The sequence below is a fragment of the Numida meleagris genome, chromosome 3 (genome assembly GCF_002078875.1).
Source record: "Numida meleagris isolate 19003 breed g44 Domestic line chromosome 3, NumMel1.0, whole genome shotgun sequence".
NCBI classification, from domain to species: Eukaryota; Metazoa; Chordata; class Aves; order Galliformes; family Numididae; genus Numida; species Numida meleagris.
In genome coordinates, this window is record NC_034411.1 from 77882914 (window position 1) to 77907684 (window position 24771).

A 24771-nucleotide genomic window follows, 5' to 3' on the forward strand; every position below is an offset into this window, starting at 1 on the left:
CCTAAAATACGTCTCAAATAGGTGTCTTAAGCTAAAGGATCCCAGAAACCTCTAAGAAAATATCCTTAGATTTGTCAGTCCTACAACTTGGTCTTCATTGCATAAGCTTTTTTGGCTTTTGGGAAGTATTTTCCAAGTGGCCTTCCAATACTTGAAGGGAGCATATAAACAGGAGGGGGAACGATTGTTCACGAGGGTGGATAGCGATAGGACAAGGGGGAATAGTTTTAAACTGAGACAGGGGAGATGTAGGTTAGATATTAGGAGGAAGTTTTTCACACGTAGGGTGGTGACGCACTGGAACAGGTTGCCCACAGAGGTTGTGGATGCCCCGTCCCTGGAGGTGTTCAAGGCCAGGCTGGATGTGTCTCTGGGCAGCCTAGTCTAGTGGTTGGTGACCCTGCACTTGGCAGGGTTGTTGAAACTCAATGATCTTTGAGGTCCTTTTCCACCTAGGCCTTTCTATGATTCTATAAGCATGCTTGTGTTTAACATTTACTGACAGGATAAGTTTTTCACTGTCCATGTAGGAAATGTTTTGCTTTCAACAATTTCTGTTTTGTTTTGCTTTAATTTTCATGGTATTTTTTGGTTTTGTTTGTTTGTTTTAGACTAGGATTTCTGTGAGTGGCACAGAAAGACGAAAGGATGAGAAAATCCACGGTTTGCTTTGAAAACAGTAGCAACTTGGAAAGAATCAGTTCTCCCATGAGAGGATTCTTTGCATTTTTTCTTCTTCAAAGATTTTCTTTCAGGTAGAAATCTTGTGTGTCTGATAGCAAATTCAGATGGTTTTATATTGGCGGGTTTCCTTAACTGCTATTCAGATTTTATTTCCATAATGTTCAGTTTTCTTTAATCTAGTATTTGCTTTTGATGAATCTAATTCTTTTGGAAAGCAGTCAAGTGTAAAGAAAAGTGATATAACCCATTTTTGTCACAGTTTTTCCATGAGTTTTTTCAATCTGATCTTTCTATGCATCTGTCCCACACAAAGCAGATACAACTGATATGCAGGTTGTATTTTGGCAAAAGCAGAACTCTGAATCCACTAGGTATATCTTTTTTAAATGGAATTATTCTGTCATCAATAAAAGCCTTCCTTTGATCAACTTTTTCCATACTCCAGAAGGCTGTTGCATAACTTTGCTTTCTCTAGGTAACAAGTTAAATTATAGTTTTAAGTAATAAAATCAGAACTCTCGCTAAGATTCGGGGCTCACTGCATCTTATTTTTCCCATTGCCTTTACGTACTAAGAGTTTGCCTTCATAGTCAATCTGATCCTTTCTTTTTTTCCTCCTGTGTTAACTAAAATGATAGAAACAAAATTGGTGTTTAACCTCTGTAGCGAAGTTCAAATAAGCTTATCATATTTTGTACAAATATTAACTGTATGATAAAGTTATGTTCACTCTTCTATCACTTGACTGCTGTTGCCTGATGCTGAGGTAATGTTTGCCTATAGTTCTAGTAATGAGAGTAGATACGAATGTCTCTGCTGAGCGCTTAAGAATTCAAAATAGGAAAACAGACCCTGTCATGAAACAGATGCTTCATTTCTGCATTCTTAGCAAAACTGGAAGACAATATATATGAGGAAAAGAAAGCTATTGATTATATCTACATTTGTTCACTAATTTTTGGTAATACTGACAATGAAGCATGGAAATATGCTACCAGCTTCTTCAATATATTATTGAAATTGAGAGGTTTTGATTATAATTTTGCTGGTTATTTGTGCCATTAGAAGAATTTATTGCTCCCCAACAAGACTGTGTCATTAGTGAATGCTTTGATTTATGTATAGTAAGAATCCTGTGATACACATTTTCAGAAGTGTTATGTGTGGGTCCATTATCTGATTTTTTTCGTCAGTATTTGAGTTCTTGACAATTGCAGTGTGCTTTTATACTTGCACTATATTCCACTCAGTAAAGCAAAAAGAGTGGTAGGGTAGCTCTCAAAATTTAATAAAACTGTCAAGGATTCAGTATTTGGCAAAGATCTGTAGCAAAATTTAGGATTTTTTTTGCATTAAGCATGATAAAAACATTCACAATTAATATCTGCATATATTGCTTTTCTACATTCTTGAATAGCCATCTGATGTAGTCTGGAAAATAGTATTTGAGGCCAAGGAAATTAAATGATAATTTAGGTAATATAAGTCTGTCTAGTATAGTTTATCAGACAGTAAAATATAATGACCTAGTAATATAATCTTTCCATGTATTTTTTATTAATACTGTGTAAGCCAATTAAGATGTCTAAAATTTCTACTTACTAATGAAGAAAGCAGTGCAATTTATTTGTTGCAGTTATTGGTTATGTGATACTACATTTAAGAAGAAAGAAACGACTGGCTTCTAGTGCTGATCAAAAACTAACTGGTTAGACTATAAGCCTGATGTCTGTTTTGCAGATTGCAAGGCCTGGCTGCATGCTTGGTCTAGAGATGTCAGTGTAGCAGAAGTCAGCTGTGTTACTAGAGTGATTTACTGCTACAGTTGTGTACTATATAATTAATCTCTTGCAGTCTTTCCAGGACTATTCAGTGTGTCATCGTATGCCTGTCTCCCGTTTCTGTATGCCTTTAATTACAAGTTTGCACTGTAACTGTCTTCACAGTTACAATACAAACTTTAATTCTGGGGAGGCCTGAGAATAAGAGAAAAAAATGTTGATTTTCAGAACATCAGTAAATTCTAGCAACACTGAATGGGATAACAAAGCACTGGTGATTACAGTTTCAAGGAAAGATCTGCAATTCTTTGTAAGCTCTTTTTTTTTCTTCTTTTGAGTCAAAACTGAAATGTCCTTGAATCTGGGAGTTTAATCTTACCCATAACATATTAATCTGTTACGTGGAAGAAAACTGTTAGAAATGTTGACTTGTTCTTGTAACGTCTGAAGAATTGCATCCATTACCACGGTGGGATAGTTGAGTCAGCTAGATTATATGGCATGTTGTCCCTACTTGATCAGTGCTTTTTATTACAGCCATATATCTCACAACTCCAGGGAACACAGAAATTCAGAGGAATGTCTGTAAGAGTTCCGTCTTAAAGTAGAAGCTTAGGATAGATTTAAGATCTAGTAGATCTTACCAGAAATGTTTTTTTCCTAATAATGTTGCAATGGAACTACCTCCTAAAGAAAACCACACATAGAAGAAGAAAGGAGAAGAGTTTTGCTTAAATGACCCATTGCAAAGTCTCTCAAGAGAACAGAAGAAAATGATTTTTACTTGAAAGAGAATGTTGCAAGCAGAATTCTTATTGTTTTGTCAAAAACAGATATATTATCTATCTGCTCGATAGATATTTTATAGAAGATAAAATAAATGCCCAGATGATCTGTGCTTGGAAAACAGGTGCAATCAGAGAGTAAGTTTGGTTTTAATGTACTACTGGATTCTAAGAACAAATGCCAAGATTGGATGAAGCAAGTTCCCTAGACAAAAGGCTTGGATAGTCCTTGCTATTTTCATGTGTTTATATATTTCCTGTTCTATACTGAGATTATAAAAGGAAAAATAAGTTTCAAACCATAGAATGAAGAAATACCTGATGTGAATGTAATATATGCTTTTATTGTATGACCAAAAGGATTTACAGATGATGGAGTGTGTAATCCAGAATAGATCTGGATTACCTGTGACAGTGAAAAGCTTTCAGTCCAAAATGGTTGTTTACATTACTTTTAGTCCAAAAAAGAGAAAAAGGTTCATCCTAGAGGCCAGTTCAGTCTCTCTATGTGGAGTGAGCAGGGCGCTCAGAGATCTGATTTAGAGTAGGAGTATGCTACACATCAGTCATCTAACAATCTTCAATATTCAGGTTCAGCATGTTTGGTACCCTCAGTTCTCTGGTCAAATCTTTATCCAGGCCACTCTTCCTGGAGCTATATCTCTGTAACAGGGAGTGTCCTAGCAGGCTGCTGCTGTTTATACCATTGTAGGTGTGGAAAGGGCTGTTTTAACACTCTCAGCTTTGAGCCTTAGCCCCATGTTGGCAGCATAAAGCAGTGGAAAGTTTCAAGGAAAAGTACCTACTCAGGACAACATGGGGCCAGGATTGAGGTGTAGAAAATAGATGTAAGTTTTCTCTGTGGCAGCAACTGCAAATCATATGGGCACATACTATCTTGGTCATGAGAGGGAAGTTTCACTTCTTTTTAAGTTGCCATAATTAGGAAGATGTTTAAAAATAAATTTTAAGGTATGCTAATCTCTGTTAAAAGCTTTTCTTCTATGTTTTTGAACAGCTTGCTAACCAAACCTCAAATCTGAGCCTCCTTTTCTGATCACCATTTCTTTCTGCCTGCTTCCTTTTGCATTGCGTTATTTTAGATTGTTTCTGTATATTTCATTTTGCTATTGTAGTGTTACTAGAAGAGGAAAAACTGCGTAATTAAGATTGCCCTTTGCCTTATTCTAAGCAATTCTAAGCTACAACATTTAAAATAGTTATTTCTATTAATTATTTTTTATGCTGCTGGAGAGAAACTTGTCCTGTCAGGAGCACAGAACACAGTAGATGATAATCGCTTTATTCTCTGAAAGGCAACAATAAAATCTGCTAAGCATATCAGGTTTATCAAATCCCATCACGATTTCAGAGCTTACTAACCTGTATTTGGATAAGTGGATATTTTAAACAGATGGACTTTTTGGCAGTAATTGAAATTCCTCTGCTACCTACATGGAAATCTGACTGACTCTCAAATAATATCTGATTTTGCACATGTAACTGGCATACTGGAGACTGCATACATGGAGTCTGTCCTTTATTTAATAATTACGATTAAATACCTTAATTTGGCATTTCATTCGGAATTGTTCTAGTTAGCAATGTATGTCACATGTCAGCTGATAATACACTTATCTAAATTCCCTTCAGAAGTAAAGATTCCGTGTTAGTTATTCTACTGATAGCACTGCAGACATCCTTGATTATAATTATACCAGTACTGACTCACAGTATCTTCTGCTCAAGAAAATTCATTTCTGTAGTAAAAATTAGTGATGTCTTTATTTTAAAAAAATCACAATCAGCTCACTGGTGGCTTCCATATGGGTGCTCAGAAAGCCCTCAGGGCCCTTGTTCCCTCAGGCTGCACACAGCAGCCACCTCCTTCTTGTAGGTGCCCCAGGTTGTGCAGCTCAATGGCAGCGTGTGCTGGGGGCCTTGAGCAGATCTGACGTCTTGCAGGATCCTGAGCTTATCAGCTCTGTGTGACTGAGCTTATCAGCAGTGTGACTGTTCTGTGGAGCTCAGCATGTCCTGGGGGACTTCCACATGCAGCCCCTCAGTGGACATGGGTGTTGTACTGGTTTCTGGCAACTGCTTCATCCAGACATAGGGACCTGCAGAGCGCATTCTCACCAGCTCTCACCGAAGGGCTTTTATGACAACACTGTGTTACAATAGTATTACAAGGGACAGGAGCAGTAGAGGAAAAGATTAGAAATTGGAGTTGATGCTGAAACATGTAGCAATATGCTGCACAGCAATACTGGCATACTCACATTAAAAGTAATAGGACAGGTATCTACAGATCTTACTCTAACACAACTGTTCCCCAAGTGGTATCTCAGTTTCAGGTACTGCAGGATAGTTGTACAGGTCTGTGGGTTTGGGATGTGGAGGTGGAGGTGGAGGTGTTCTTTCCCCTCATCTGCTGCAGTTTGCAAATGATATCATGTCTTTACAATTATTTGAAATCTACTTTTAAAGCACCTAGATCTGACTGAAAGCATACAGATACTGTTCTTGCAGTTTTTGGATTACTTTGTGCTTGAAGTGGCATGTAGTCAACCAGTGCCATTTGAGGTACACAGGAGTGTTGTGCCTGGTGTTGAGCCTGACTTTCAGCTGTTGCTGTCCAAGTATCCCAAGTCTCCTTGAAACTGATTTACAGTTGATATCATCATAACAATGAGTTATGCTGTGCTGATTTCTGCAGTACCTTAGAGCCTTCCCAATGACAGTAGGCTCTCACGTGCACACATCTAAATTTGGTGTGTAGGCAATACAGTCATTGGAGCTTAGAGAGAAATTTGGATTACTGATTGCAAGGTATCTTTTCTAGTGTGAACTGCATCATTCTTTATCATTACTATATACTGTATAATTGTAGTAAGAGGATAGGTACCTAGATTACCTGTGAACATCTAAATTTGGTGTTTAACTATAGACTCTGTCCCATTCTAAATTATATCACAACATGCTCTGTATTTTTATACAGTATTAACTTGATGACTTGTTTTACTGTTCATCTAATTAATCTGCTGTTTGTGCAATACAGCCATCACAAACTTAATGTGAGGGGAGGTAATGTAATGCAAAAAGATTTCACTGTATATATATATGTGTGTTTAATAAGACACACATATACCAAAACTTTCTTAAAATAGTTCTGATTCCTTACTTTCAGGTAATTGTTTACAATAGATTGAAGGAAGATTGCCAAAATAAGAATGCCATGATGTGTCATTTCTAATGTGCTGGCCTGAATCATGCTCATATGCAATCCTCATTATCAGCTCACTGCAAGGCTGCCAAGCTGCCCACACATTCCCATGATGAATTTGCCAAGAGAAGTCTGATCTCCTTCTGCATTTGTTTTGAGTCATAAGTCCCTGGGTGTGTTTATTAGCTACTGTATTTGTTCGTGGTTTATTTGCTAGAAGATGTTTGTGACTTTGGTTTCAGCTTCCCTTGGTGACATGACTTTTCAAGTTTGCATTTGAAAATCCTATGGAATGATTTGGGCTGTGAATATAGTTCAAGTCTCCCAACTTTCCTTAAAACTTTAAGTAATTATATGTGCAATATGGAGTAGCGGGTTTATTATGACTCCTGGAAAACAACATTGATGTTATAAATGCTGAATACCAGAATATAGCTCTTCAACTTAGACATTAGCTGCATTTAAAAATATGCACCAAACCTGTGCTCCTTGACATTTTATAGTGGAAACCGGAGTACCTTCTTCTTATTTTTTGTGTGGTCAGCACTGTGTCCATTAACTATAGTGCGTGGATTGTCCCAGGGTTGCAATACAAACTTTTTATTTTCATGTTCAGTATTCATGTCTGAGCTCCATCTTGATATCGATATTTTGCACATTTATTGTTTTTCTGAGGTCCAAAAGATGACCCTAGATGACAGAAAACCACTGCTTGAGCTGCAGTATTAAGATTATTCCTTCTCCTTAGCTGTAAGGGCACTTTGTGAGTGCTCTGGCCTAAACTGCTGTTCAAAGAAGAGGAATTGACTCAGATACCTGAAGTAGTTGTCTGTGCTTGTAATATTTTGTGGCAATCATGACAAGAATGTTGAAAGAAACCAGCAGGATCATCTTTAGCCATACCTAGTGATCCAGCACAAATGCTTTGCCATAAAACAAATTTGTTTTTTAGAAGAATAAGTTTATTACTCAGTGCATCTCAGAGTAATACTCTCTGTTTCCTGGAGTGTTGTCCCTTTAAACAAGTTTTGGATGTGGAGAATTTAGAGTGTTTTTCTGGATTCTCTGAAGTGCAAAGTGAAAGGGAAAAGCTTATGAAACTTCATTTTTGTCTGCATGTCGGGTATTTCTTTAAATACAAATAATATAAAATATCACAAAGGGATTTGCAGATCATCAGACTCTTAAATGTAGCTTAAAAAGCTTGAAAATTTATGTGTGCCATATTTTTATGGAGATTTTAATAAAGTTATTTGAATATGTAAAATTTGCAGAAAATTTTTAATATTCTCATCTTAGAGGGAAGCGCAATATTTTGTGTGCCTGGAAATGTTTTCATGTAGCCCAAATCCAGCAGGAGTATACGTATATTTTGCTGTTTTCTCAGCCTTAGAATTCCTCCTTAAAATAAAGCAAAAGAAATTTGTTGCATTTGTTTCAACTTGGATTCTTCCCTAACAGCACTGGAGTAGTACAAGGAGCCAAAATTATGAAAGGCAAAAGCATGAGCAGCAAAGTATTTGCTTGCAAACTGTTATACATACCAAAGATTAAGTTTTCCTAAGGACCGCATCTCATTCTACTGAACTTCTGTAGACCAACTTGTGCATTAAATAATGTGAGCGGTATGGGATGGCGTGGGACTGGCAACTAATAGTGACATACCTGGGGAAGACTTGAGGAAAAACTCTTCTCCAGTAACTGGAAAATATTTTTAGTTCTTCAGCCAAGAGCTTTCTTCTCATTTTATTTTCCTTTTTTTTAAATTGTTATTATTTTTTAAGATATGGAATGGCAGGGTTCTGTCTGAAGGCATATTTCTTCAAAGAAGTGATTCAAATCTTTTTGCAGACTTGTGTTTCATGCAGCTGTGGGTTTTTCTCTGCACGTTGTGTGCCAGAATGCCTGTGCTCTGCTCTGAGTTACCGGCTCTTCCAGCAGCAGGCTGCAGGCGGTGGCTTGGAGCCAGCTCTGCTCCTTCCAGCTGCAGCCACAGATGTTCTGCGTATCTGCATCCCTTGGATTTGAGTGGTTCTTTCCAGATATTGTTGAAATTAGTTCACTCTTCAGATTTTGATACATGGAAAGATCTTTTAATTGAGAGGTTTTTACTTTTTGCTGGGCTCTGAGGCAATGTTGTTTGTTGTCCCCAAGTTATTTTAAAGACTGTGACTTTTATCTAGTAGTATCTTAGATCAGCAATCCAGAGACTTTTTCTTGTAAAGTAAATGGTACTTCTAGATACATTTTCTTTTTATTTTCCTCTTCATTTCTTCCTTCCCCCCTGCACAGATCCGTTATGCTCAACTACGTGTGCTGTCACTTGAGTTTGCATGTTGGTGTTGCAGGTTGTATCATGAGTCTCAGGGATGACTCGAGGTCTTACTGGACTTGGTCTGCTATGAGCAGAAGCTGAGGAAAGAGTCACCACTTCTAAGACCCTGGATGTGAGCATGGTTTCATATTCGAAGACAGCGTTGTCCTACATGCTGTAATGTTAGGAGCTGTGTGCAGTGAGACATACAGGAGGAGATAAGCTTTTTTTCTGAATGAGTACAGGTTTCTAAAAATGGGCATTTTGGCCTACTAGAACAAAAGAGAACTAGGTCTTTAAAGAAACTGAAGGAAGATGTCTGCAATGAACGTTTTGTTGAGACGGTTCTGACTACCCATTAATGGAGCTGAGTATCACTAGCACATACACAGCATACACACATAATTTTGGTGCACTGCCTTTTTCTTAAGGAGTTTATGTAATCTTTGGAATCTAATTTGTGTTAATAGAGAACTTGTCTCCTTGCTGACTGTGAACTGAGACTGAGATAGCTCTTGAAATATTTTGAATGTGCTCACTGTCTCCTCACAAGCACAACTTGTCAATTTGGTTGAAAGCTGGTGCAAAAAACTATTCGATCCAAAGTGGTGTATTTCTGTTTTTCCTGTTATATGGCTGCTACTGAACAAGAGAATTGATGTGTAATTACACTAAAATAAGCATGTAATGGAGTGGATTGTGGGAAAGGATAGAGGCTGGGCGGAAAACGTAGCTGAGTTAATAAACTGATAAAGATTAAATAACAAAAGAATACTGAGAAATGTGTAGTAATATAAATAACTGCTACAAGTATGTAATTTCACAACGTTGCAAACTGAGAGATGAATTCAGAATTAAATGTATTTGCAATGAGTTGAACTTCTTGAAAATGAAAAAGAGAAAAACAGACCCAAACAGCTTTCTGTAAAACTGAGAATAGGAGTAGTGTGTAAGGAACAATAAAGTTTAAAAAAAAAAAAAAAAAGACAGTTCTACCAAATGGTTTGTGAGAAAGGCAGGTGATGAGGTGGATGAAGAACAGCTTAAGGTTTTACAAAAGCTGGAATATTTAAAGAGGAATATGAAACAAAAGCATTTAAGACTTGAAAACTCTTACCTAGGAGACTTAAACATAACTCAATTTCTGATCACGATGATATATATGTTGTCTTCTGAAGGCACAAAGCAATGAACGTAAGGAAGAGAATTTAGGTAAAGTTTAATGCTTACAGGTGCAATCTCTTGATTGTGTGTTGATTTTAGATTGTCACACTATTGTTCTTCTTGGACAAATTACTTGTAAGACTAAGTGCAAAATGAAAATGTCCACAGTTTTATTATAGTTGAGCTACGCTTAGAGGTTGGAAGCCTGCCCCATCCAGGTGTGTGCAAGATTAGTTCTCTACCAGAAGCACGTAAGCCAAGCTGAACTTAGAGCACTCTCTGCTGGATGACTGGGAAACAACACTTCAAACGTAAAGAATTCTGAGGTAGAAAAATGAATATGAAAAGTTCGTGCAAGGAGTCTAAATCTAAGCCACAAAATATATGTAGGCTAGCTCTTCCTATTATAAAAAGATGCAATAGCATAAGTTTGTTTCGTGAAATGGCCTTCTCATTAAACTGTCATTCAGTGTGTTTCAATCATAATTATTTTCTTATAGCATATGAAGAATCTGAGAAAAAAGGAACTAACATTCCATCTTATACATTTGAAAAAATTCATTATATCTGTGCTAAAGACGTGTATACAAGTTGAGAATTTTAAATCCATGTATAGCATAGTAGGTGTAGGTTAGTGTTGTGTTTTTGAAGTACTGCCCAAAAGAAATTAACATTTACTGTAGGAGCTGTAGCAACATGTGGAAAATATGCTATTCCAAGATGAAACACTTTTTTAAAAGGGAACTTGGCAAGATGCAGTAATTTTTCTTGTGTCTGTTTTAAAATGTATTTTCCAGCAAGAACAAAACTTGTGGAGTAGTAATTAAAGTTCATATCTTATTCCTAAATGTAAAGGCAAACACAAACTTTCTGAATTTTTCTTTCAGAAAAATCCTATCTAAGAGATACAGGAGAGGAGGGAAGCAGAGGATAATTGGCTTGACACTTTTTTTGTCAACACTGATCCACTGAAACTGTGAAGCTCTCTAAAGTCCAATCATTTGGAACCCATGCTGAAGGGTGTGTGTGCATGAGCATACATGCTCAGGTTTTATGCCTTTCCTGAGGTGAAAGAAATCTACTGGGGATAGAGAAACTGACTTTGAAACCCTCAAGGACTGTTGACTTTTGCTTCTTTTTTGGTGTTTCAAACTGTACAAGCAGCTGAAGTCACTCATGACATACAGGGCCACAAAAGAGTAATGCTGGATCAGGAAAAAACAAGGCTTTTGAAACCCCTGAATACCTGCATGTACAGAAAGCTGTAGCAAAACTATCACTGGCCTTTGCTAAACTTGGTTTCACTCAATTTCTTTGTGTGAAAGGAGTGCGTTCGATAGATCCAGACTTGTTTGGTGTTTTGAAAAGCTTTCAACATGAATTTTTCTTTTCCCTGTTTTGGGGTCATCGTTTTGCTTTGGAGTAACAACTCGGTTAATGGCATTTTAGTGCAAACATTGTGAACCAAATGTGCACCATCTAAATGCAGATAATACATAGACAGCAATGCAATTGCTTTTTTTTCTTCTTTTTTTCTCAATCAGCTATGATATAACTACTTGAAAACTATTTTGATGAAAATTAGCATAAGATGTATAGGATAGTAAGAGTATATAGTTTATAAGAGTATAAGAGTTTATAGTATATTTCTGTTCTGTAGGAATTTGTTCAGCAAGGTAAATATTTCCGAAAATGAAAGCTCGTCCCTACAATCAAACTATCCAGTATCAACACATCATCTTGCATCACTAGATGCTGTGTAAAAGGCAGTAGTGGTATTGTGTAAAGGACTGTGAATCTGATCTCTTGAATTGTTGGTACAGTGAAGGTTATCTTTTGCAACTGCAGTTGGCTTACCTGTTTTTTTTTAATCATTTTTTTACCTGCTAATTCTAAGGGTGACATGAAGAAAGAAATTTTGAAATTTTATTTATAGAGATAGAAGCGAACGTATTATAGCAGTATTTATTGTCCACAGGAGAATGAATGCAAAAACATTACATTGCCTCTTATGTGCCATGAATACACCAAAAGCGTTCTCTTATTTTTTCTGTTTTCATGAGAACTGAAATGCTTTGTATGTTTTGTACAAGAGGTGCAGAAGACTAGGCAACTGTCTAATGGCTTGTTTATTTTTACACATATGCATATAGGTTCCTGACAGAGCTATAAATGCTGTCTAACCTCTAGTATGTTATATTTTGAGTACATTTAAGGTGCATGACATGCGTATCACAGAGATAGTACATTACAGAAATTTTTACTGTTAATTTAGACAGAACACCTGCAGAACTGCTAGACCTGCTCCAAGGATGTAAGCAAGGCAGGCAGGATGTAAAGGGAATGGGCCAATGCGCTGTTGGAGCCTCATGTAGTGGTTATAGTGTGAAACGTATAGATTTGATAGGTTGTGTAGAGAAGAAAGCCCTCTCACATTCCCAAAATGATCAAAAATCTGATTTCATCAACAGTCCTCTCTGGCTACAGTTAACATAGCAAAGTAAAACTTCAGCAGTTAGGATGCTTGGTATTGATGTACTACACTCACTATCATCTTTCTGCTCTAAAGGCATACTATTTCTTTCAATAGTTTGAGTAATTTCTGAAGATATTTTAGACAAACATACCTCATTATAAAAGTAGATTTTTGGCAGATATTTGGCAGTCTACCAACTTTTAAGCTGCAAACGCTGTATTTTATGACTGTCCATTTAACATACTAAGTACTTTTTAAAGTATTCTGGATGCTATGAAGAAATCCACTGAGTCTGTACCAAGATTTTTCTTACTGTAACTGAAGGTGAATTTGAAAAACAGAACAAATTTGGATCTGGATTTACACCGAACTCACAATAGCCATATTTCTGTTGACTGACTTCACTAGGTTCTGGATCAGCTTCTTTGACTATAAAGAGGTAACGACTACTTCACTGTACTATGGCATTCTGTTAAAAAATTCACGTGAACATCTGTCATAACCCAGATCTTGAAAAACTTTCAGATATTAAGATCATAATTTTTACACTGAAATGAACATTATCCATGCTCTGTGTTTAGAAGAAAGCCAAATAAGTGTTTAAGAACATTCATTCACCTTCCAAAGCCTGTGGACCGCTGTTCTCTACTTGAGCTGCAGCTTAACAACTTTGCAGGGAATAATATTGCGGTGTTGGAAGGTTTTAACTCATTCTGTTCTGGAATGGGGCTATTGCACTGTACAGGGCTGTTCTCTTATACTCAGTAGTAAACTTTTTTTCCAAAATCATTTCATATTTTTTAATTCTTTTTAGTATTAAATAGGTTCTTTTTCTGATGCTGACTTCACCTGTGTTATATTTTGCTGAAGAATTTTACTGAAGGATATCTCCCAGTCTCTCTCTCTCTTATATGTATATATATTTATTGCAGGGCATGGCTTTTACCTTGGAGGAAAGGCAACAACTGAATATCCATGGACTGTTGCCACCTTGCTTTCTCAGTCAAGATGTCCAGGTTTTGACTATTCTTAAGAATTTTGAAAGACTGACATCCGACTTAGACAGGTAATATATGGCTGTAAAATTGGAACCTAATTATCAAATCGCGGTCCTTTTTGGATGGTAGATGAGATGAATTTTGAGCTGTTGCTGCTGTTGAAAATTGAGAGTCATTAAGCTAAATGTGTAACATATAGCTTTACAAAATGCATTCTTCAAAAATCAGCTCTGAGTTTTAAATAAGAGTATTCTAGTACTTTTGACAGGAATGTATTATTATAATAACGAAATGTCAACAAAGATCAACAGAAGAAAAGAACTGATGTGAAGCTAAAAACTCAACAACATCTTTACCTGTATATAGATACATACACATACAAAATATATAAAATACATAAAGCATGATAAAACTGGTATGTAATACAGATCTTTAAAGGACAAAGCTGGTGTGGGGGGGTTTAACATTTAGGGATATGCATTTGTTAAAACTACATAGATTATAGTAGTATTCCTCTATTTTTTTCCCCCTGTGCCTTGCTTTTCTGTGTTGTGGCTTGTCTTGTTATCTTTATACAACCAGCAGCTTTTAGATACCTGTCTATTGGTGTCTATTTGAAGTTCCCGTAATGTTACGTTTTCATAGAGGCAGAATAGTAGAAGCATGGCCCTCCTTGTCCATGCAGAGTGCATGGTTGCGGTATCTTTTCTGCATTAGCTAGCCTCCAACGATTTCAAGGAGAGAAATATCAGCTATCAGAGTAGTAACCTCTCAGGCTAGAATGCTCGAGTCTGAGTCTCTATGTGTAGCCTAGCATAAACTGTCTCAGGAACACCTGCTTTAAACACATATATTACCATAGCAGAGAGCTTCTTCTGTTCTTATGTCTTCATCTCCTCCTTAACTCTGCTGTGAAGAAGTGCCTTCATTCGAGGACAATACAGTTGTTTGTTTCTACCTGAACTGCTGTATTTTCTATTCATCTGTAACTTAAAAGCAGGGAGAAAAGCCTTTTATACCAATTTGTATGTGTTCCTCCACTTGCAAGGAACTTTTGCTCCTAGTTCTGGTCATGGGAAAAAAAGTGCTTGTGCTTCTCAAAACAACACAGATGGAAAGTTGCAGATTTAACTATGCAGAATTCAAGAGGAGATTAGCAGTATATACAAATCTTAATTCTTTACTTTTCAGCCAAAGTTTTTGGACATTTAAATAGCTCTCTGCCACAATGAAGAATTTCTGCAGGAAAAGGAAAAAAAAAACACAAAACAACTGTCACTTCTGTATGATAGGTCATTGAAAGTTTGAATGCTGAGCCATTTCAAACATAAAAAAACACAACATACCGATCTTTTGATTCCAGTGGTCTCCCACCATCATAGAAAGAAAAATCTATTTGACTTGCACGTTGGAGAGGGAAGATAAGTTTTCTAAAAAATACAATGTACACAAATATAAGTAAGTATACATTTTAAAAAGTTTTTTTGGAAGTTTTTTTCTTTGGAGATAATTTTTTCCAAATTTATCTTACCCTGACAATCTTAAAGACTGTATATAAATAATTAAACAAAAGTTCAATTTAATTATTTCTCATCTATGAGTCTTCCTTTGTAGATTCTCTAAAAAAAAAAAAAGAAAGAAAAAAAACAGTTGGGTGAGAGACATTTCTTTTGTGCTCCTATCGCCGTCCATTCTTGCAACAGAAACACAGACTTTACAAAATTACATCCATGTGCATTGAAGATGAGATTGTATATTGTATTTTGCCTTTTTTTTTTTTTTACTGAAGAGCCATTTTTTTAGTATAAAACCTTTTTTTAATGTAAAGGATATATTGTATTGTGTGGCTCTGAAGTATAAATTTGTTGTTGCTAATAGGATTTTAGTAAAACACTTTAGCTGAGAAAACTAGTAAGTCTTACAGCGTGTAGAAAAGATGTCAGACTATTAAAAGCTATTAATGTGATCACTAGTCATAATACTCAATAAATATTTTAGTAATTAATATTAAATATTTTAAAAGCTGTATTCATTATCTAGACTTATTCTGCAGAATGTAGCCTGAAGAAGCAGAGTGGCCACATTTATACTGGTCAATAAACTGGACCAGGGTCTGACACCATGCTTGGTACCGCAGGGCTGAGCTCAGTGCAGCTCATCTGCAAACAGACCTCTGGTCCCTGTGTCCCACCTTGCCTTTTCACTTCCAGCAGTGCAGTGACATAATTTGCCAGCCGTGGTACTGGGCCTGGGTTGGAATCAGCCTGGGAATGATTACCGTATGATTATAGAGGTTATTGCATGCCCATGCCCAGACCTAGGCATCTTGTAGTTCAGGTTGAGAGAAGGCTTGGGGAACACCTGATTGATGTGTACAAATACTTGGTATCAGGGAGCAAAGATGAACAAGGCTTTTCTCTGTGGTAACCAGTGACAGGACAGGATACGATGGGCATAAATACCTGGAATTCCATTTAAACACAAGAAAAATAACCTTTTTTGCCTGTGAGGTTAGACAAACACTGGAACAGTGAAATGTTGTAGTCTCCATCCTTGGAGGCAGAACCCAAATGGACACAGTCGTGGGCAACCTGCTCTCACTGATTGTGCCTGAAGCAGGAATATGAGCTTGGCAATTTCCGGAGGGGCTTTACAACCTCAGATGGTAACATAGATCTATAGCAGCTATGTAATAAGCATTGAAGAGTAAACTTTGATCAATGTAAAATTGGGTAAATTAAGAACTTAAACACTCAAAATTATATAAATTAAAATTATATAAATCCACAAGTCCCTCTAAAATGAAATTCTATCTTTAAGAAATGGCTTGTGTATTCTGTGTGAACACCCAGCAGGTCTAAATTGACTCTGCATGTCATGCTGTAGTGCGATAAAGAAATTTTCTATGAATTCTGATGTAGTGGTGTTTTCTTCAGTTTTTAGCAAAGTAAAACCACTTGAGTGTTACATGTATAGGTGTACATTTCATAGAAGAATAGAACCTGTTCTGTCACTGACATCAGAGAGCAGAGCTCAGAGCTTCCCCTCCTCTCCCTGTGAGGAGCGGTTGGCCGCCATGAGGCCTCCCCTCAGGTCTTCTGCTCCAGGCTGAACAAACTGACTGAAAACTTGGTAGTATTTGCACACAGAAGACGCTTCCTTTACAGGTTATGAACTTGGGCTTCTTTTCAGAGTCAAGATGTTTGTGTGAATTGAGCGTGAAAAACTTGTGCATGCAAAATGTTATTTGCAGCTGTTTTTATAAGTCAACTGTCTGCAAATTTTATTGGAGTGTGTCAGTAGACACCACGCTCTGCAAACATGCACACTACACATGTGTGAGCTCAGAGCCATTTTTTGAATTAAAAAAATATCATCCTTCAAGGCTGTGTGTTAACTCTGGTCTCCTGTACTTGCACTCGTGTTGAAATATATTAAAAGGAGAAGGAAATGTGATCCTGCTCCTGTGATACTACTTGAATCCTATCATTGACTGAGACTGTCAGAAGACTTTGACTGTTTTAATTGGAAATTGAAGGACAATTCTAGTGAAGGCAAAGATAATAATTCTAGAAAAAAAAGTTACTTCTCACATGTACCTAGTCTTCCTTCCCATAAGAGCAGTGATTGAGAAGAGAGAAAGGGATGCTATTGTTTTCTTCCTGAAACTAGAATTTGGTTGTGGGTGCGTATTGGTGTGTTTTACACCCCAGTACAAAGGATTACATATGTGCATTTGGATACGACAGTACCGAATGCTACTAAGTACTTCAGAAAGAAGAGTATTATCTGATGAAACATGTGCTGTGTAAGACAGTGCTGTACACTGGCAGGATTGTAGCCTGCTCTGGTTTTGATTGGAAAGCATGTTTGTGCAAATTCATAAAGCAAAGCTGACAGTACCATGGCATTACATGTTTTGGCATGGCTGAAATTCCTTTGCTGACTTGTAGTGTGGAATTGCTGTGTTCTGAAATACCACAAGTTCATACATAAGATGAAAGTGAAACAGAAGCAAATATACTGCCTGGTATGCTTGGCAAAAAAAAAAGAAGCCAATAACAGAAAATAATTCTGTTCCTCTAACTTAATGTGGAAAAGCTGCAACGAATTCTGCAAGTAATTTGATTTTTTCCCCCGTATGTTCCTAATTGTCATTATTTTTGCTCCATATCGACATTGAAGTCTTTGCCCTTTAGACAGACATATCTTCTATCAGAGTTTTTTTTTCTTCAAACATTTATATCAGTAAAAATTTTACTGAATGAGTGAGGATCAGGGGAGGGGCCATCAGATCATTTTTTTCCCCAATAGTATTGTGTAATTTTATTTTTTCTTTAAGTTCACTGTTTTAAATAACATTTCTGTATTGACATTGTTAATTCAAAGTAATGTATGAGTCTTTATACAAGTTATACAAGTTATACATACAGACATATATAGATTTCTTCCAAGTTTCCTTTATTTGCTCTCATGTCTTGCAAGACAAGAGCAAATGCTGTTGTTTTTTGTTATTTGCTTTTGTTCAACCATTCCATTGTATTATGTAAAATGCAGATCAATAGGGCACATGCAGGGTAAATTATCCTAAGAAATAGTCTAATTTTCCAGTAGCTATATCAGTTTTATTTTGGTTTTTGGATGAGATTTGGTTTGTATCCTTTTGTTGCTACTGTAATTAATTCTATTTTTAATAGAATCATGGAATGGCTTTGATTGGAGGGGGCCTTAAATATCATCCAGTTCCAATCCCTCTGCCATGGGCAGGGCTGCCACCCACCAGTTCAGGTGGCCCAGGGCCCCATCCAATCTGACCTTGAGGAGCACCTCCAGGGATGGGGCACCCACAGCTCTCTGGGCAGCTGTGCTGGTGCCTCACTGTCATTGGAGTAAAAACTTTCTTCCTAACATCTAACTTAAATTTCCCCTCTCTTAGCAGACAAAGAGCAATCTAGCACTAAAAGTTCTTAGGTGAAGTAAAGGCAAGGAGGCAGAATAACATAGGAAAACTGTGAATACTTGGCAGTCTCCACTGCCTTCCTTGCCAGTTCTTGGTTTTCTTCTTCTGAGACTTTTCCTTGAAATCTTTGTTCAAGACTCCTCGTCTGAGAACAGATAGTATTTTTCTCCTTTTTCATAGCACAAGTGATCATTCTCCACATTTTATTGCTTGTTTTCACTGTTTTTAATTACATGTGGGCTTTAGTAAAAGATTCCAAGAAATACTGCATTTTAAGTGTATCTTTTTTAAAACACAGTGCTGAAAACTGCTTCATGGTTTTAATTCTGTAGATCACTTGGATTTTGCTAGGAGATGCATAGTTGTTGTCTAATGCCTTATAACCAAAACCACTTGGAGGATGAAGGATTTTTGGTTTTCCTTCTTAAAAGGAATTTCTCAGAAAGCTGAAGCTCATAAGAACGTAGTCTGAAGAGATATTTTATTCCCATCACTGGAAATTAGCCTTCTGATCACAGCTGCTCTTATCTAGAAATATTTTTCTTCTTATAATAATATTTATTATGCTGATTGGGTTATGGCCAAATATGCAATATTTTAAAATATGATTTACGTATTGTTCCATTATTATGTTTGTAATTTTTTTTTACCATATTCCCAAATACAGAAGTGGCATCATAAATACAAATAAGAAAATTAGATCTCAGTTTATTGCTCAAGGACAGAAAGAACAGAATGGAGAGTTTTAGCAAACAGAGTGGAAGCCCTTGAAGAAGTTTTTTAAAAATCTTTTAATTTATTCTGTATAAGATTTATTTACAGTATTTAAAGTCCAGAACGCTCTGAATAATGAGAAAAGGCAATGAAAAGGTATTCTAAAGTTTTAAATAGCTGCTTCTCATTTTAAATAAAACTGGTAAAAAGCAGAAAAAAAACATATTGGCAACTTGTTCAAAGTCTAATTACCTGGATTGCATGAATGCTTGTAGTCTCTGGTACAGAGCAGGCCTAAGTGCACCTGATAGTCTCTAACACCACTTTGATATCCCCTGGAAACAAATGTGTGCCCTCAAATGTATTTGTAATTGTATGTGAAGGAGCTTGAATTTCAAGGTAAATGCTGGGATAATCATTCTCAGCTGAAAGGTTTTAATAAAGAAAGTGCTCCAGGAATACAAGGAAGTTGAAAGACATGCCATATCATGATAAAGTGCTAGGAAAATTAAAGGTTCTAAGGAAAGGTAGTAATATGAGAGAAAATTAGTATATATGTATTTGCAGCTGAGAACTGCAAGTGTAGGATATAATTTAACCCTGGAGAACATTCAAAACTTCCATGTAGAAGGGAAGATAGTTCAGGATATCTCATGATTATGGTATTTAGAGAACATGTTCAACATTTTGGTTTCAAAATCATAGAATCATGGAATCATAGAATGGCCTGGGTTGAAAAGGACCTCAAAGATCATCGAGTCTCAACCCCCCTGCTGAGTGCAGGGTCACCAACCACTAGACCAGGCTGCCCAGAGCCACATCCAGCCTGGCCTTGAATGCCTCCAGGGATGGGGCATCCACAGCCTCCTTGGGCAACCTGTTCCAGTGCGTCACCACCCTCTAAGTGAAAAACTTTCTCCTAATATCTAACGTAAATCTCCCCCTGTCTCATTTTAAAACCATTCCCCCTTGTCCTATTGCAGTCCACCCTCATAAGCAAAATCTTTATCTGTACGGGGGCTAGAACACTCTTAGTAACACAAGGGATTTAACTGGTTTTCCTCTCACTCCTGCCACCTCACTGCAGTCTCTGGTTGCCAAAGGGGCTGCACTACCCATTTGTACTGGGCTTGTTGAATGCTTCTCTAGCTGATGAATAAAGCCAAACTTTAACAAAACAGCTGATATTTGCTAAATTGCTTAGGCTCATCAGATTTCAAAATATCAAGTGTTCATGAACTGACCAAGCTCCTACCTGAGAAAAAATTGTATAACTTGAAGTTACTAGAAATGAAGACTCTCATTTGCAGGGTCATACTCAGTGATCCTGGCTGGGATCATGAGTAATTCAGTATTTATTCAGTGTTACAGTGATGGTAGTCAAAAGTAGATCAGGATAAGCAGGGTATGTTTTCACTCTCGCTTTTCTTATGTTTTTACACAGAATTTCTTTTTAAATAAATATAAAACTTCTTCAAATGCAATCCAGAGCTGATTTCTCTTAGGAGATTAAGACAAAATTGTAGATTTCATTACAAAGATAAACGTCAGTGTTGAAAGACGTACGTCTGCTTTGTTTTTGAAAGCTTTGTACTACAGCATACTGGTAAAGTATTTATTTGAAGTATTCATCTGGGTTTGGGAGAATTTTCTATGGAAGCAAGAGAAGAAAATGGTATATTTTCTAGTTTTTTCCTGTAAGTGAGTAATTTTGCATTATTTTTCTTTTAATGGCTATTTAATTTCAAATGAAATAATTGATATGTATGGTTTAGGTTCTGACAGACTAAAAATGATCTTGCAGCATAATGTTTTATACCTAGATCAGCTCAGGTTTAGCTTCCTGATGGTGTAGAGTATGCCAACATTGTGATCGTTTCAGCTTCTCCCTGTCTCAACCAGTTAGTTATCCTTTATGTCTGAAATAGTATTGTTAAGACAAAGAGGAATTTAAATATTCTAGACAGGAGGCTAAGAGGCTGTTGCAGTACAAACACAGCTTTAACAAATTATCTAGGTACCTTTTTGTTTCTGAATTTACTTTATGTATTCACTTGATGCCTGCCTAATTATATTTAATTCTCCACAGATATATTCTACTAATGAGTCTTCAGGATCGAAATGAAAAGCTTTTCTATAAAGTGCTGACTTCTGACATTGAAAGGTTCATGCCTATTGTTTATACTCCCACTGTGGGACTGGCTTGCCAGCACTATGGTTTAGCGTTTCGGAGGCCACGGTATGTAAGTTTCAAATAAAAGTAATTGTATCTTATTTTCTTCTTGGCAGATTTCTGCATGGGGGTTTCTAACATTGCTGAATGTAAACCAAAACTGTAATAGTTGTGATAAATCAAATTAACTTTTGGTCTACATTAAACAATCATTTGCGTTGCATTAAGAAGGTAAATGCTTGTTTTAATTGTGTTAAATATGGATACGATTTTAATCTCATTAACTTAAATTTGACTTCCTTGCAATTCTAGCTGCATGTAAGAACACCATGAAAGCGTGGATCCTTAGTCTTAAATTTGTTTTATCAGTCTTAATAGCATTGGCTTCTACCTGTATAGTTACATTATGGATGTTCTATGTACACATACATATATAAAAATATGTATACAATCTATGGGTTCGTTAAGTGTGTACAGATGGATATCGTAGAATTAATCAATAATCCTCAAAGCACCTGTCTCACTGCCTGATAATTTGTGGCTTCGTAGGCTACTGGAGTGCTTTTATTCTGTATATGGCATCTGTATTTATAGAGTGATGTGGAAGTGATATGAAAGAGATGTAAGTTCTGCTGGCTTCTGTTTAACTTTGCCTCTTGAACATCAGCCCACAGAGTTTGAGATTTATAGTGGTTGCTATTTGAGAACTCTGTGTGTACTGGCAGAGCACTAAGACTTTAGGGCCTATAGAAGTTGATAATTTCTATAGTGAAGGCAATGTTTTTGCTTCAATCAGAAACAGTTCCTGAGGCTTGAAAGTGTGAACAATGCTGCATCTTCACTCCAAATGCAAAATGGAACAATACTTTTGAGCATTCTGTGCTATTCTCTGGAGAAAGAAGAGATAATTGAGCAATACGTGCATAGTTCTGTTAGAAGAAATGGATTTTTTTGCATCGATCTTTCTTTTACATTAATCAAAAATAAGAGGTTTGCAAGACCAAAGGAACAAATGGCTGCTGACGGTGTCTTCAGCAGGAGGTATTTGAGGTATAAGCCTTAGGGCTTCAAGGTTTTGTTGTTAGTGTAAAAATCATTTTGGCCTTGTGACTGAATGAGTCACGACCATCTGGCCAATTACACAATACAAAAATTCCCACTTCTATAGACAGAAAGAAGTTCAAAAATACCTCAAGAATGCTGGCTTAAACCTGTTTAACAATCTGTGGCTTTTAGGTGCCTCTCCTAGCAAGAGAAGTAATCTTTTTTCACGTCAGTATTATCACCATGGTGATTTTATTGACCTTCCAGAAAGCACTGAATTTGTCTGTAAATTAAGACTTTGCCTAAACTGTCACTGCTTTGATATCTCTTGCCATATAGGATATTGCACAAAAAGCACCTCTGCCCGTGCTGGATCACAAAGCAAAGCATAATAGCAGTTGTACATGTACTGTGCAGTCTTGGGAAAAACCAAGCTGCATTCTCTAAGCTCAGCAAATGACTTCAGTATGAAACTATCAGTAAGTGTAATATCGCACAAAGTTGCTATGTTCCCCATGGATTTTCCTGTGTTCTGTTTAAAAAAAGGCCTTGAAGCTGGCACATGAGTAGTGAACATACATTCTGATAATTTATTTAGATATTCTAAACAGTGTCAGTGACTGTCTGATGACAGAGCAAGGAACAGGTGCTGTTTAAGTGTCTTGATATTTGTATGTTCTTAAAGATATGACTTTATTTACCAATACTGGAAAGATTTTTTTCTTAAAAAAAAGTTTATTTTCTTAGTGAAAATCAGCAAATTCACTACTTACACTACTTCACTATTTCAAACGTCTTACATAGTTTCACTTACTTCTTTGTCCAAAAAAACCTATATGATTTATAGGACAATCCACTATTTAGTATTTGACATTTTTTCACCACAGTTCAGCTGCTAATGAATGAATGATGTTTGGAATAATATTAAGGAATGTTTCATTGACGTGCCTTTTGGTATTCAGTTGTATTCTTGAGCTACTAAAATCAGCCTTGGCTGTATTCAACTGTCTACTGCTTTCCCAGCTACATGTGAGCTTTGTTTTTTATGACTGACTGTCTTTGGAGATGTGAAAGATATTTATAAAAGTCGGTTTCATATCTAGTCCTGCTGGATTGCCTCACCACTTTCAAATAAGTGTTTTAATGACTCATTTAAGTAAAGATGGCTGAAAAGCATCTACAGTCTTGTTCTGAATCTCATAAAATTTGTTTGCTTTTTTTGTTGTTAAGAAAAATATCATTAGCCAAATCGGATGTTTACTGTTCCTCTGCAAATTCCCAATAGTTATGTTCACGGTGGCTCACTTCCTACTCTTATATTCCCCAAGCACTCAGCTGATTCCAGTGTTCATCAGAGGTCTCGGAATAGAAGTCTGTGAAGTGTGCCCTTTGACAGATTCTTTGCTACTTAAGAAATACCTGTGCTCTGTCGTCTTCCACTGTATTCTGTTGCAGAGATTTTTTTTCTTTTTTTCTAAGAGAAAGCTTGTTGTAAATTATTCCAAAAATTATTCCTGTCTGTGAAAAGCAATCAGCTTTATTTGGCTTGAAACTGTATTTTAGAGAGTGACTCATTTAGTATTAAGCATTATGTATTGACAGCCCTCATAAACAGCACCCTCTGTGAGTTGAACTTGAGAAGAAGAAAAAATAGACATTTCTTTAGCATGGAAAAGGAAGAAAAGAATAAAAGATAAACAATTTAGTCTACTGTAATCATGATATTCTTACATGTATATTCTTATAACACTGAAAGTTGCGAAGTAGTATCTTAACATGCAGTTTAAATCTGTAAGTTTTTTCTATATTTGGTTGGATGTCTGTGTGTTGTGAAGTGAGCTTAAAACTCCTGCTTCACAAGTTATGTGTTCAGTCAAGGAGTTAATGAAAAATAGTTCAAAGTTAAAAGATATGTGTCTAGTGGGATCAGTGTATGAGATCATCATTTGTGCCTCCCTTGCATGTTTTTAGAAGACTATATGGGCTCGCAAGATGTACTTACAGTTACAGAAGGACACTGTGGCTAAGATGAGATGCTTTTCAGCCTGAATCAGTATTTTGCAATTGTAGAATGAACATTCTTGACTGGTTAGCTGAATGTGTGATTAAGCAATATTTCTCAAGAAAACCAGCTGCACAATAACTCAGTTCGCTGGTTTGACGCTCATCTGGATAACTGATACTTGTTTGTAAAATTAAAACTCAACTCAGAATTGCATTACTCACTGTGAATATTCAGCTTCATCAGTAAAATGAATCCATCAGTATAATGAGCAAGCATCCAATGTTCTAGAAACAAACAGATCTGACAGCAGATCTCATAGCCAATCTCTAACAATTGAAGATGAGGGAAGATGAGGCTCCTATGGGAGTTGGCCAGTGAAGGAATGCAGACCTCTATAAGAATTCTCCCCACTCGATTTGTTTGATATACTGTAGACATATATAGGTA

The 24771-nt window shown here is 36.5% G+C and overlaps 1 protein-coding gene across 2 annotated transcripts in view; it reads left to right on the forward strand.

Annotated features, from left to right (window-relative positions):
* Nucleotides 1-24771, forward strand: part of ME1 (malic enzyme 1) — a 172721-nt gene that overhangs the window by 26954 nt on the left and 120996 nt on the right. For both annotated transcript variants that reach the window (XM_021391605.1, XM_021391606.1), the window contains exons 2-3: nucleotides 13363-13496; nucleotides 21192-21341. In XM_021391605.1, coding sequence (XP_021247280.1) covers nucleotides 13363-13496; nucleotides 21192-21341 — 284 coding nt within the window. The remainder of the gene's footprint in view (nucleotides 1-13362; nucleotides 13497-21191; nucleotides 21342-24771) is intronic.